General features: G+C 36.9%; 1 protein-coding gene across 1 annotated transcript in view; it reads left to right on the top strand.

Moving 5' to 3' along the window:
* The window catches only part of LOC108570813, a 15,846-nt gene extending 1,465 nt beyond the window's left edge, over positions 1-14,381 (top strand). Inside the window, exons 2-8 of the mRNA XM_017932721.1 lie at positions 727-834; positions 1,566-1,711; positions 2,974-3,136; positions 3,629-3,785; positions 10,733-10,882; positions 11,882-12,311; positions 13,249-14,381. Coding sequence (XP_017788210.1) covers positions 727-834; positions 1,566-1,711; positions 2,974-3,136; positions 3,629-3,785; positions 10,733-10,882; positions 11,882-12,311; positions 13,249-13,494 — 1,400 coding nt within the window. The 3' untranslated portion in view covers positions 13,495-14,381. The remainder of the gene's footprint in view (positions 1-726; positions 835-1,565; positions 1,712-2,973; positions 3,137-3,628; positions 3,786-10,732; positions 10,883-11,881; positions 12,312-13,248) is intronic.
* Positions 14,382-15,939: the final 1,558 nt, after the last annotated feature.

Below are 15,939 nucleotides of genomic sequence, written 5' to 3'. Positions count from 1 at the left end.
AAACTACAAGGTTCTAAAATTTGAAAGTTCGAAGATTTGAAAATTTCAAACTTTGAAAGTTCGACATATGAATCCAATAAAAACCCTATGAGAATCTTTAAAACATCGAATTGCCACAGAAGTGAAAACAAATAATCATCAACCGATTGAGAAACTCATATTCGTATGTCATCATAACGCAGTAATAACAGAAAGCTGTAGAAGAAATATTAAAAGTATGCCAAAGACTTGTTTAACCAATTACACATCCATGACTCAACACAGATATTCATATTTTCCAAAATTTTCAATAATTCCCAAAAATTACAAAATCCTTACTAAACACTATTAAAAACCTTCAAAAAAAAAAAAAAAAAAAAAAAAAAAAAAAAAAAAAAAAAAAAAAAAAAAAAAAAAAAAAAAAAAAAAAAAAAAAAAAAAAAAAAAAAAAAAAAAAAAAAAAAAAAAAAAAAAAAAAAAAAAAAGGAAGAAGAAAAGTTCCATTCCATTCCCCTTCAAACTTCACACGACCAATTACATAATTTCCAAGGTGGCCATGACAATTCGATTATCCGCTGTAGGTAAGTGTTCAAATTTCTTTCGAAGCCGCCTGTATAAGAACGCATTGTACCAGCAGAAGCTGCATAAGCTTGCACGCTTGTCAAACGAATAGTCTTTTCAAATTAACGAAACGGTTAATCACGTTAGAGTGAGTAACGCGTAATATGGTTTCCCGTGTGTTTGCAGAACTGACTGTTCTGGACACGTGTGGCAGTATAGCTGGCGCTCTGAAAGCGGCAATGAGGGCTCTCGTGGGGGCAGACACGAACTGTTTGCAACCGCCTTACTACTTAGGTAAACGTTGTAACTTGGAGCATCAATCACGGGATTTTCCTGGCAGGAATATCGAGACAACGTTCTCTCTCCCTCGCTTACGATTTCCATTCCTGCAATCCGTTTCGTGTACTTACTACTACCGGTCTATATATCGCTTGTTTAACAGCCGAATCGTAAAGCCAAGATCGAAATATCGACGATAATTTCACGAATACGTGTATTTGATACCTTTTTCTTCTTTTTTTTCTTTTGCAAACACGAGATTTTCAGATTACTCGCTCTCTATTATTGTGAGATACAGATGGATGAATATTTAGATCGACTGTACGTTAGATTGGAGAAATAAGGAATTTATATTACATAGTACAAAAGATTTTTTATAATTTTGGTACATTCAGTTCGAGTAGTATCCTTTCTAGAATTCTATGAAATATTCTTGGAAAATGATTAACTGAGTTTTTGGAATAGAATATTTATCGCACGCAACAGAATTTTTCGTAATTTTTGTTGTATAACGAGTATACAATTATTATTGATCGAATCTTTCGTAGAAGAATTTTGAGATATTTTTGGAAAATGATCTACCGAGATTGTTCTCGTGTAGAATTTCAAAGGGAATTATTGTAATTTTTGTTTTTCTATCGTTGTTAAGGTTAGAAGTAAGGTTTCGAAGACAGAGGATATACTTGACCTATATACTGTAAGAATAGGTTATCCTTCGTTCTATATGTTGCTACTTTGTTGTACAGGAATTATCGGGCCAGACACTGCGACAAATGCGGAAGCCGTACATAAGATAACGTCAGTGCTGAAAGTGCCGCATATCGTGAGGCGAGAATCGAATTCTCCGTATCTTCATCATCTCATAAAGGAATCCGATTCTTATCTAGTTCAGGTAATGAAACGGTTACCTCAAAGGGGGTAAAAAATACGCGAACATCGAATGCGAAGTGATTAAGAGCAGGCGAAGTATTATAGAAGAGGAAAAGAAAAGATGTTGAGAACATTTACATCGTCGCGAGTAGAAAAACGATACGACTTACTGCCGCGAGTAATGAAAATTCGAAATCTTGAAAGTTTGAAATCGTGAAAATTTGGAAATTCGGTAATTTGAAACTTTGAAAATATGGAAATTCGGTAATTTGAAAATTTGAGAGTTGGAAATTAAAAAATTTGAAAGTTTGAAGGTTTGAGAGTTGGAAGTTTGAAAGTTTGAAGGTTTAAGCGCCTGAAAATTTGAAAATTTGAAAGTTTGAAACTTTGAAAATTTAAAAATTCCGAAAACGTAATTAAAGCTGGACATTTTACATCAACCGTGATTCTTAAATAATCTCAAAGAAAAAAACACGATACGATGGAATCAAAGTTACAGTAACGATATCAAGTGAAACCGCCATCGTGGAGAATGTAAAGGTAGACCGATTCAATACCAATAACCGCTAGAGGCACTGATTAATACAATCCCTCTTTTTTCTTCAGTGCCTACAATATGCACCAAGTATTTATTAACGCTCATTCAGTCTATAATTGCATCTCGTATATGTATGTTAATACCACGTCCGAACAGATACGGCATACTAACGGATTTAAAAGTTTTCAAATTCTTCGAGAGCAAAACGAGCTGTGACATATAAATTAATTCTATTCGGGCTATTGTGACACGCCCACTTCAATTTAAATTCTAACGTAACTGCGGCTTCTAACCAATACTTGTAATACTTTCTTCAACATTTCCTTTTTTTTTCTCTCTAAAATGCCATGCTTAATATTGCGATAAACATAAAGTCTACCGACATTGTTTATCAAACTTACATACGAATCGTGCATTCTGACAAAAATAATTTCATCCCTTTGATTCAAGATGTCTTCCTGAAGATTAAAAGAGAGAGAGAGAGAGAGAGAGAGAGAGAGAGAGAGAGTAATAGCTTAAATACAGTTCACTGGTTATAATGAAAAGCACCGTCGCTCGAATTAGGATGATATAGAGGCTCGTAGTCGTTTATCTTCCGGTAATCTAGTGTTAACTCGAGGAAGAACCCTATTGAACGATAAATTTCGCCAAGTCTTTTTCTTTTTCTTTTTTTTTTCACCCTCTAGTGGGAGGCATTTGTTCAAAAGTTGCTGAGCGCACTAACCCCACCGATTTTTCTGTTCCAGGGAACGTTGAAGGTCGTGGAGGAGCTGAAGTGGAAGTCGTTCACACTGGTGGTGAACGCCGACGAGGATGGCGAGGATGACGCTCAGAACATTGCGAAGAAATTGACAATGGCCGCAATTCATAAGGGTCTATGCGTGTTGGTCTATGACGGAGACGCGGACGGTACGATAATGTTGGTTCGACGGTGATTCAGGGGGTGTTATTGTTAGGATTTCCTTGGATACCGAGACGTTTGCTAGAGAATTTTGTTCATTTGTAATGTAAAAATTGGAGAATTTGAAATTCGGAGAATTCAAGAATGTGGGAATCTAAAATTTGAGAATTTAAGAATTTGGAAATCTAAAACTTTGAGAATTCGAAACTCTGAGAATTCAGGAATTTGGGAACCTAAAATTTTGAGAATTCGAAACTCTGGGAATTCAGGAATTTGGGAATCTAAAATTTTGAGAATTCGAAACTCTGAGAATTCCAGAATTTGGGAATCTAAAATTTGAGAATGTAGGAATTGGGGAATCTAAAATTTGAGAATTTAGGAATATGCGAATCTAAAATTTTGAGAATTCAAAAATTTAGGAGTCTCAAACTTTGAAAATTACGAGTTACGGAATTACGGAAATTTGAAAATTCGGTAATATGTAAATTTGAAAATTGCAGACTTAACCACGCATGTGGTGCACATCGGATCGCCTGAAGAAGATTTCTTCAGCAAACCTGTGAATGGCACCGTTCTGGTTGTAAGCGAGGGACGTCTCGAGGAACACCTAAACCATATAAATTCGACAAACACCATTCTACTCCTAGAGGACTCCAGGTAACGCAACACTTAACATCACCAATCTCTCAATATCCCATCTCTCTAAATATTCACACACAAACCTTTCACTATTCACCACTCCGTAAGTTGATAAATTGCAAATAAAACGAACTATTTAACGAGCGAAAAAAAAGGCAATTATATAAATAACAAATGTGTACGTGTGATTTCTCGGTTATCATCGTCGTGTCACTGTCAAAAAAATTTGACTTTGCACCGATATTTTTATAAGGCAAAAATAACGCAATTACAAAAAAAAAACTTTTTATTCAATAAAAAGTAAAGATCACTACAATTTTGCAAAAAACCATTTCTCTAAGCCTTATAAAAATATCGGTGCAAAGTCAAATTTTTTTGACAGCGACACGACGATGATAACCGAGAAGTCACGCGTACGCATTTATTCGATCGCGCGCGGATGAGCCTGTTCTTCGTCCCTGAGCGCGGGGACTACACGCGCTCTGATTGGCCAGTGTTTTTCGTTAATAATAATAATTCAAAAATGAAGCTTCAAACAACATTTTGGTAAAGGAAAAAGTTGTTCAGACTCACTCCAGAAACCCCCCATTTCCGGGAGTTCGAGGAGTTACGGGACACCCTGTATATGTATACTTCCTAGTAAGGCTTTAGATTAATTTTTGTTATATCTAACTGACTGATAAATCTAACAATCACTAACGACTCGACTCGTTTCGTAAAACTCGAGATTCGATCTCGTATGCAACATACGACGAATTCATTCGACGAGCAACAAGCCGTGACAGTATTACCATTTCTCAATCGATATATGTTCTTTTTCTTTCCTTCGTTTCATCGTTCCACTTCACACCCACAACGTCGACAGGGTCGTTCGATCTGCACATTTACACAGTGAGAGAAACCGACGGTTCCTCTTCTATATCGGATGGTTACGACATCGACGACTTTGTTTTCGACCCTTAATGCACGATTCGTTCGGACCCTCAGCTATCGTTCGCCTAAACCGAGCAACGATTGCTCGGAAATCCTCGTGTTTCATCTTTTCGACGATCCTGAAACTCGTATACTCCAGGATTATCCCTGGCACGAGTCGAATAACGTTTTCGTTTAGGTCAATTATGATTGCAATTATGCGAGACGAGTAGTTTTTTTTGTCCTTGGAACAGAGAGATAGAAAAGTGAAAGATAACTGAATGAAAAATTTGGAAAATTGAAGATTCGAAAGTTTGAGGATTCAAGGATTTGGTAATCCAGAAGCATGAAAATTCGGTAATTTGAGAATTCAAATATTTGAAAATTCGGAAAATTGAAAATTCGAAACTCTGAGAATTCAAGAATTGGAGAGTCTAAAATTCTGAGAATTCTGGGATTTTAAATTTTGAGAATTCAAGGATTTGGTAATCCAGAAGTATGAAAATTCGGTAATTTGAGAATTCAAATATTTGAAAATTCGAAACTCGGAGAATTCAAGAATTTGGAAATCTGGAAGTATGAAAATTCGGTAATTCGGGAATCTAAAAGCATGAAAATTCGGTATATTGAGAATTCAAATATTTGAAAATTCGGAAAATTGAAAATTCCAAACTCTGAGAATCTAAAATTTTGAGAATTAAAAAATCTGGAAATCTAAAATTTCGATAATTCGAAAATTCTGTCGATGAATTTTCCATTTCTCTACTGTCACAAACTAAAAATCGCAATCAAATCTATCTTCCAAATTGCAGCTAACAATTACGATTATTCACAAAGCAAACAGTAGAGCCATTTAAAGTTACCTCAACAAATTGATCGTTGCGTAACATTCCTCTGTTAATACACAACGTCTTTTTCCTCCTTGTGTCATCGCGATAATAAATTGTCCTATCCACAGCGTCTACTCGTTCTAACGTGCATCAGAATGCACAAGGATTCATAGTTCTACAAACCCGACGCAAATTTACAGTTAAAAATAATTGCGCATTTAAATACCGCGTATCTATCGTACAGGGTGATTCACTCTTTTCTGAATGCAATTAGAAAAGAATGTTAGAGGAAGAAGGCGAATGATTCAAAGAAGGCTACATTTCTACTACCATTTTTCAACTAGAAACTGTCATTTTTAAATAGTACAATTTAAGATTTTACAAGTGAGAACGACGAGAGGAATTTTAAAATCTAAAATTTTCACACTTTTCCAGGCAAACATAGCTCACGTTTAGAGCTGTTCTTTTTTTTTTTTTTATACAAATATCTCAAAATTAACGATCTTTCAAACACGTCACACTCTTCTAGCAAACCGAAGAAAACGTATTTTCTGTTTTATACGCAGAAAAAAATCCTCTCGTCATTCTGCCTATACAGGCATACTGACCTGATGTACATACTTACTGCATTCAGCGCGGAGGAAAGAAAAGTAGGTGTAAAAAATGGATCATAATCGAGTGCAACTGACGGTGAGTCAGGTATCCTGTTGTCGGATCTCATTTTGTTCTCCTTCTTTTTTCTCGGGAAAAAACGAAAAAAAAAAAGGAACAAATCGAAGGTGTATCGGTAAAGGAACTGGTGCGACAGACAATGCGTACACGGAACGATAGAATTATGTATTTAGAAATCGATATATCCTTCCATATAATCCTTCAAGGTTTTCGTTTGCATAAAGTAGCAGCACAGTGTGTATAATATGTAAATAATTAAAAGACGGAACGTTACGATTAACGAGCGCGCAACGAACTAGGTAGAATTGGTCGAAGAATTATGAGAAACGTACGATTAGAAACTGTGTGATTCACCGGGTATAAGAAGACAACGTAACGGAAAAGTTGGAGAGGAAAACGATGAGAGGTTTAAACGGCAATCTTCTCACAATCTTCTCCATTAGGTTTTTTCGATCGTTCGTTATTTTGCATTTTACTCGTGCGATGCATTTACTGTGCAAGCCAGTTACAGCTATAAATTTTATTAACGGTACCTCGTAAATCCAAGGAAAGAAACGGTACCTTCTTTTTTTACTACCGTTTCTCTTTTTCCACGTATTTTTTTTTTTTTTTGTAGAATACACACACTTTGGATAAGAAAATATAGGTTAGCTTGTTGAATAATTAATTCAAAGGTAATTGCTAATTTTATTGAAATATTTAGGGCGATCATTTTTTAAATATCAGTGAATATTACATTGTAAGTATGAATAATAATAGTTTTGGAAGAAGTTATAAATCATCGTTTCATAGAAAAATCAGCCATGTGTTTTGAAGTGGAAAATGCAACGATTTTATCGATATTTCGCGTTTTTACGGTTTCGTAATTGTTTAGACATGAAATTAAGAACGACAAGTTATATGTATTAAAGTAATTGCTCGCATAATCGTTCGGTAAAAATTCGAAATGTTGTTTCACGTATCGTTAACTAATCAAGATCTCTATTAGTCATAATTAAAGTGTACAAACTGTTTTCATTATTTCAATGGTAGAAACTTATTAATTGATTGAATATAAATGTCCTTCGTATGATGTTATAGTAATGAGTTGTGATCATTGAGAATTTAGTAATATGTAGTATTGCGTAATTTTTATATGTATCTCGTTTGAATTTACATTTGTAAAGTGTAGTGGTATGAGAGCTGTCAACTTCATTTTGTCAAATGAAATTTGAATGTTTCGAAATATTTTGATTTGAAAGTTTGAAAATTTGAAAATCTAAAATCTAAATTGAGAAATTTGAAAGCTCGAGAGTTGGAAAATTTGAGAGTTTGAGAGTGTGAAACTTTGAAAATTTGAGAATTCAAAAGTTTGAAAATTCCAAAATTTGCGAGTTTGAAAGTTAGAAAATTTGAAAATTTGAAAGTTTGAGAGCTTGAAAACTTGAAAGTTTGAACGCTTGAAAGCTTGAAATTTGGACGAAACAGTACTTAAAATAATTACTTGGCACTGCTGTTTACATTCTGATACGTTCTTTTGTAATTACCCAAAACGACTTCTAGGGTATCGCATTCTCGGTCGTTATTCTTCCTCGTCCATGCCATTAAACTTAGAAGGGGTTGTCTTTACGGAGTACCACGACAGGATGGTTGTTTTATTGCCATTCTATGCTCTCTTTACGATCGTACCTGTCGTCGGCGATCTCGTTCTTGCTTTGATCATAGCCTCGCTTTATTATTGTACGCTCTTCTAAGCCTAACAAAAGAGCTTCTATTCCCTAGTGCAACAAAAGAACAATATACTAAAGCTTCAAAATCCCTGTCTACACAACAGAGTCGCTCACGCTAGAAGCACCTATTCCTACAGAACCCTAATTTCATCAATAAATGAAAACAGTTCCACTCCTGTCAAGAACAATCCTCAGAATCTCCGTACACGTCCATCGACTTGGACGAAGCTAGTCTTCCATGGAAGCCAGCGCCAGGTTCTTGCGATCTCTAAATCGTTCGCGATCGAGGCTCATGCGGTCGTCGCTATGTTTAGCCCGTTGATCGTCTGGTCCCAGACAAAAAGCTGTCACGAATAGCAGCTTCTGCGCCGACTGTCGAGGGTAGCGTCTCCGCGACGTAAGAAAACCTTCGCAAGGTAAACCGGCTTCGTGTTGCCTTAGTCTCTCTCTCTCTCTGTCTTTCTCTCTCTGCGGGAGGGTAAGCACTGCATGTGGAAAAAATATGGACGATCAGTGGCGCCCGGTGAACGTTCATCGTGAACAATGTGTTCGATTCGTTGCTCCTTTTCTGCCCCCGGCAACCACGCGCAAACCCGTTGCGCACTTTTATAAAGATTGAAAATTCCAAAATTTGAAAGTTTGAGCGCCTGAAAACTTCAAAATTTGAAAATCTGAAAGCTTGAGAGGTGAAAAATTTGAAAGTTTGAGAGTGTGAAACTGAAAACTTGAAAGTTTGAAAATTTGAGAATTCAAAAGTTTGAAAACTTAAAAATTTGAAAGTTTGAGCGCCTGAAAACTTCAAAATTTGAAAATCCGAAAGCCTGAAAGGTCGAAACTTTGAAAGTTCGAGAGTTTGAAAATTCAAAAATTCGACACTTTGAAAAACCGTAACACCATACTCAACTACGAACGCTTTTCGCATCCAGTTCATTAGAACTGCACTTGAGAAATACAGAATTACATATCGTATCCACTGATTGCTGTCAATTGCACGCTGTGAAGTTAACAGACAACTTATAAAAACATAATACCGTACCATTAAGTATTGTACTGTATATTTTCCATTTGCAATTAATTTCAACTGTATTTTAATAACGCAGCCGTAAATAATCTACTGTAATTACCACCTACAAGCTGTCATACTGATTGACACTTGAGTAATGCTACATGTTCAACAAGGAACACTTCTCATAATTAATTTCATCCAACGATGTTTCAAAATCCTAATTCTACGCAACTTACGGTAGTCGTAAATGAATAAATTGTCGCTTTAATTATGAAATTTGTTACGAGCTTACGCTTTGGTGTCCTGGAGAGGAAAGTTTGGAACGTTCGACGTATGTATGTGAATACATAATATCTGAAACGCGTTTTCACGATACCTATGTAGGTGTCAGAAGAGAAAAGGAGAAAAATATGAAAAGAAAAGCTATTCTTTATTGCAAATACAAGTACTGTTGGTAATCGTTTTACCTTCAAACGTTAACGATCGTTGCATCACGTCGACGTATTTTAAATTCAGTACAGTCATTAAACGCGGCGATTATTATTCATAGAAACAAGCCTAATCTCGTAATTATCCCATTCGTATAATGTCGCTCGGTAATAGAAACATCGTGGCTCGTTCGTACAAACGTTGCACGCAAACATTCGAGTTCATTAGCACATACCTGACGTTCTGTCATCCTATTAACAACCGTTACAATCACACACACACACACCCGCGTAACGTTTCTCCATTGTATAAACGGTATCTTGACGTCAACGTAATTTCACGCTTTCGTTTACTTCTGTCATCCGTCTGGTGACTATACGAATACAATACACGTTTCTGCGCATTCCTCGAAACAGGTATCTACTACTCGAAGATGTAGCGATTAAGAAAGTACAATATGCTGTTTTGCGCAATTCTAAGTAATTTTTTCTTCTTCTGTAATGTTTAGGTACTTGCGTAACGTTGGATTGGCATATTTTTATTTGTCCTACATTTGAATTTGCCACGTTTGGGGAATTCGTAAATCTGGAAATTTGAGGAATTCAGAAACACGGAAATCTGGGAAATCTGGGGAAATAGGAAAATAAGATTGAGAAATTGGGAAATCTGGGAAATTGGAAAATAAGATTGGGAAATTGGGGAAATATGGAAATAAGATTGAGAAATTGGGAAAATAGGAAAATAAGATTGGGAAATTGGAAAAATAAGATTGGGAAATCTGGGAAATTGGAAAATAAGACTGGGACATTGGGGAAATAGGAAAATTAGGAAACTTCGGAAATTCAGAAGGTAGAAGAATTTGGAGAATTAGGGAATTGAGAAATTCGTGAATTAGGAATTACGGAAAATTGGGGAATTGAGAAATTTGGAAAATGTGAAAATTGGAGAATTTGGAAATTTAGGAAATACGAAAATTGGAGAAATGAGAAATTTGGGAAATATGAAAATTGGTAAATTCGGGAAATTTGGGGAATTGGGAAATTCAGAAATCCGTAAATCCGAAGAAGTGAGAAACATAAGAAACTCTGAAAATTGATCATTTCTCTATACACTCTCCCCCAAATAATATTCTCAACCGAGTTGCAAAATTTTTCGCCAACATTTATCCGTACAATATGAAATTGGAATATTTCCGCTGAAATCTGAAATCTCTGCGAACTTGCTAACCTCGCGTTTCCATCGAAACATAATTCTCAATCGTAATTAAAATTTCACTGCAACTTTTCTCATTCAAATTTCATTCGAAATTCATTACAATTTAATTCCATTCGCAGAAAAAAGAAACGTGATATCGTTCGAGAAGACTGATCGTACGTTAATTCGTACTTTTCGATTGATCTGTGTCAGGAACGAGTTCACGGGGCTAGAGGCGAAAGTCGAGAAGTCGAAATGGTGGTCCAGCAAAGATGGCGGCAAATACGACACCGAAGAGTTGAGGGAGGTTAGGTGGCTCGAGGACGCGATAAAAGTGTACGCGAAGGCGTTAGACACGCTGTGGTGAGCATGACCACTTGATTACACCTTAACAATTCTCATTTCCCATGGAAAAATTTCCAACGACATTACAAAATGTAAAAAACGTTCGTACTCCGATGAATCAGCCTGCACACATTCTCTTTTTTTTCTTCCAAGTGAAAACAGGATTGTGTAAAAACCACCGTTTATTATCCCTTCCTTTTGATAATCGAGAAACAATTCCAACTGGTTTAACGTAGAAACGCAGAACGTCCCTGTACACGATTTTGTACATTTCTCGAATATTTCGATTCGTCGAATAATCTGACACGCGTTTCATTTCCCCTCGAAGAATGCTACTTGTTTTCACGAGACAACGTGTGATTAAGTTAATTGCACAACAGGTCAATGGCAGAGTATAATTGAATCAAAGTTACTCAACAGAATCGAGTAGCACGCGTGGAAACTACCGTTAGAAATTTCCCTCGTTCTTCGTCTGAAAAGTCCAACGACATTTTATCTTATCTCGCTTAATTTTGCTTCACTTATTTATACATTTTCACGAATTTATATGCAAAATAATATAGACAAAGGGGCAGAGAGGAAAATTGGAGAAATTTGGAAAATGTGAAAATTGGAGAATTTGGAAATTTAGGAAATACGAAAATTGGAGAAATGAGAAATTTGGGAAATACGAAAATTGCAGAATTGAGAAATTTCGATAGTTATGAAATAATGAAAAAATGAAATTATATTTTCCACGGAGGAATGAAAATGGTTTTTCTTTTTTTTAATTGAAACAAAGATTACTCCGTAGAATTGAACGAATTCGAAGTTGATGCGATAAAACTGGGAAACTTTTCAACGCTCGAATTGTAAATTATTTGAGCAATCGAAATTTCACGTTGCATAGATACATAAATTGTGTGGAAAAACAATGTGTGGAAATAACAATTTGTAATAATAACTGCTTGCGATAGAGGATGATAGGTGAATGTTGAATGGAATGGAATAGATTAATCGTTTTTCACGTTTACGTAGCAAAAAGAAGAAGTGCAAGAACCCGGTGAACGCCGTGGACTGGAACAACGTTCTGTCAAACGTAATCGCGGATCACGTGAAAGAGGCGCAATCGACCGCCGCATCGCTCGAGCTATCGATGAAAGTAAAAGCCAGTGAATTACAAACGCTTGGCACGCTTGTTATTCACAAGAACAAAGTGAAGTTGCATTGGGGAGATGAGGAGAACGGCGAGGATGGAAAAGACGGTGATAATGACGACGACGACGACGACGACGACGACGAGGAGGAGGAAATGCCGAAAGCGTTCAAGAAGTTGATCACGAAGGAAAAGGGAACGCGTACAGGTTGCGCTACCACGCCTAAGGAGATCAAATTGTTGCACGAGGACGACGACGAGGCTGCACAAGTTCTTGTCTCGGAGATGGACAACAGCGAATGGTGGACAATGGTCAGTCACTTGTTACATTATTACTTGATCGGTTCGATGATGCAATTTTACGGGAAAATGGTGTACGTAGTGATGTTACTGTCGATGTTGGATTGTTGCTGCGGGTGGAGGGAATGGCGTTGAGTTGGAGAATTTGGAGGATTTTGGAAATTGAGAAATAGGGAAATTTGGGTAATCGAAAATTTGGGAAATTGGGAATCTGGAAATAGGGAAATTTGGGAAAATAGGAATTCTGGAAATTTGGGAAATGTAAAATCTGATATTCTGAAAATTTGGGAAATTAGGAATCTGGGAATAGGGAAATTCGGGGAGTGGAAAATTTGGGAAAATAGGAATTCTGGAAATTTGGGAAATGTAGAATCTGATATTCTGGAAATTTGGGAAATTAGGAATCTGGGAATAGGGAAATTTGGGGAGTGAAACATTGGGAAAATAGGAATTCTGGAAATTTGGGAAATTTAGGGAGTGGAAAATTTGGGAAAATAGGAATTCTGGAAATTTGGGAAACTCGGAATCTGAAACTCTGCGAATTGGGAAATACAGAAAATTTGGGAATTCGGGAATCTGAAAATTGGGAAATTCGGAAATCCGAATATTGGGAAAATTGTAGAAATGGAAAATTTGAGAAATTCGGGAATCCGAAGATTCTAGGAATCAGGAAATTTGGGAATCTGAATTCTGCAAATCGAAGAATTTCGAAACTTGGGAAACTCGGAAAATTGAGAAATTCGAGGAATCTGAAAGTTCCGAAAATGGGAAATTCAGGAAACTGAAAACTTTGCAAACTAAAAAAATGACGAGTATAAAAATTCGGGAAATTAGGGAATTACAGAATTGTCGTAACTGAGAATTCGAGAAATTGGAAAACTTATGAAACCGATAAAAAAAAAGTCAGTAGATTTGAACAACAATAATAAAACAACCATACCAACTTCAGGTTGGCACAGTGAGTGGCGTCGGTGTCGCCATGTTCGTCGTCGGAATTCTTGCCGTCTACGTGGTCTATACGAACATTCGCGGTCCTGTGCCCCCCAAGAATGCTCGTATCGAAAGGGACACCAGCTTGAGAAGAGTGGGCAGTGACAGGGAACCACCTGCTCGTGCTCCAAGACACGCCCGCACCTTACAGAGGAGGGACAGCAACAGAAGCATCAGGAGCACTATTTCGGAGAAAAGTGTCTGATGCGTTCCTGACACAGGCAGCAACAACCACTTAGGCCCGTCGCTCTTTTCTGTTTCTTCCTTTCTTCTTCTTTTTATCCCGAATCGATTCGAACCAATTCGAATATGTTTACTCAAACAGAAAGAAAATTTAGCTGTTTTAGAGGTTAGACGTTAAAATTCGAAATGATTTAAATCGATCTTACGATCCCCGTTCGATTCGGTTCGAAGCGGTTCACCAATCGGATTCGATTCGTACCGCTTCGAATCCTATCTGTAATCTCCCTTCAACTTACGTTTGCAATTAACTCGAATCGAAATTCGAACTCGGTCACTATTTCATTCGACAAATTCCCTCGCGATCTATATATATAGTCAGTTTTCCTTTTTTTCCTCGTTTCAATTTCAATCCGTTTCGCTCGATTCGAGTAGAGTAACATCGGCTATGCTTGCGCTCAACTCGAACGAGTATAATACGTCAGAGATTTCGAGGAAAAGATTGTGCAACGGGATGCAAAAGCCGTCGATTTTCTTCCTTATTTACTCGTTACTAACTTGTCACTTATGTATGTACATGTTACCGGTGTACGATAAACCACGATTTATTCGTCTCGCGAATGGAAGGAAAATTGTTGAAAACTTCACTTTATGCCTATTATTTCTAACGACTACCGATTACGATCTATAGGACAATGACATCTTTGAATGATTCCTGTGAAACTTTCGAACGGAAGCGTTAAATGTACAACGTAGATGAACATGATACATCGACTAATTGTTATTTTCTTCTTCCCTTTTACTTGTTGGCTATTAATTAATACGTTGTTATTATTACTATTATTATTGTACTATGCATGTAAAAGCTGCTTACACCGAGATATTGTACGCGATCAAATACTTGTGTAAAATAGTTATTTAGTAATAAATTTAATAAAGTTTATCTAGATGCTGCACGTGTTGTGCGATCAAGCTTAACAAACGTTATCTAACGATCTGGAATAAGTTGCCTCTGCGAGTTCGATTGCCGATGACAATTGATAATGGTGTACACAGAAGAGATAGGAATCATGCAACCATGTATCGATATTACTCTGTACACGGTTGTTCGTGTGGCTCGCGTTACACTGTATCATGTGCATGAATGGTTACACCACGATAGTTCTGCATAATTTACGTACACGAGCCGAGTGTACCTGTTTCGAAAGAATAGATCGCTATCGATTTCAACGCTGTGCTGTTTAGAGAGAGTATTAGAAATACGACGGGGATGTCGGCAAGAAACGGTTTCAGCATACTCTTCAGATGGCACAGATATGAAATTTTTAAAATTCTTTCAAATGCCCAAATTCCCAGGTTCGCGAATTTTCAAATCCACAAATTCGAAAATCCCCAAGTTCCCAAATCCCGAAATTCTCAAATCCTCAAGTTCCCAAATCCCCAAGTTCCTAAATTTCCAAATTCCAAAGTTCCCAAATCCTCAAATTCTCAAATACCCAAGTTCCCAAATCCTCGAGTTCCTAAATTCCCAAGTTCCCAAGTTCCCAAATTCTCAAATCCCCAAGTTCCCAAATTTCTAAATTCTCAAATCCCTAAATTTCCAAATTCCAGAGTTCCCAAATTCTCAAATCCCTAAATTCCCAAGTTCTCAAATTCCCAAGTTCCTAAATCCCCAAATTCTCAAATTCCCAAGTTCCCAAATCCTCAAGTTCCTAAATTCCTAAGTTCCCAAGTTCCCAAATTTCCAAATTCTCAAATCCCCAAGTTCCAAAATTTCTAAATTCTCAAATCCCTAAATTTCCAAATTCCAAAGTTCCCAAATTCTCAAATCCCTAAATTCCCAAGTTCCCAAATCCCCAAATTCTCAAATTCCCAAGTTCTCGAATTCTCAAATCCCCAAATTCCCAAATTCACAAATCGCCTAATTCCCAAATTTCTAAATTCTCAAGTCCCCAAATTCTCAACTCCCTAAATTCTCAAATCCCCAAATTTCCATATTCCCAAATCTCCAAATCCCCAAATTTCCATATTCCCAAATCCCCAAATTCCCCAAAACCCAATTTATACAATTCTCTACACCATCGAAAAATGAGCAACCTACCGTCGTCTTTTCCGAGACCACGAAGCTGCGACTAATCCCTTCGTAACCTAACCTCAAATTTTAATAGACTACTAAACGAATTCATAAACAACTATACACAATTAACGGAAATATGCTGGTCAAACAATGCTGATCGACGCAGACAGGGTCGATGGAATTGACCTTGGCGGTTCTCTTCAACTTCAGACAGATTATCGGCCACGGAACGAGACGTCAAAGTGACACTTCCGGCACGACGAAGCGCTCATGTAAAAGCAGCGGGGAGAATGTTGCCGCGGATGTGATAAATTAAGATTGAAAAATAGGGTTATGCCCGGCTGGTCGAGAGACCGACTACTATTGTTCTCGCCACTTGACCTAATCAGACGT

The sequence above is a fragment of the Habropoda laboriosa genome, unplaced genomic scaffold, assembly GCF_001263275.1.
Source record: "Habropoda laboriosa isolate 0110345459 unplaced genomic scaffold, ASM126327v1 scaffold86, whole genome shotgun sequence".
Classification (NCBI taxonomy): Eukaryota; Metazoa; Arthropoda; class Insecta; order Hymenoptera; family Apidae; genus Habropoda; species Habropoda laboriosa.
This window is presented reverse-complemented; position numbering and strand designations above follow the sequence as displayed.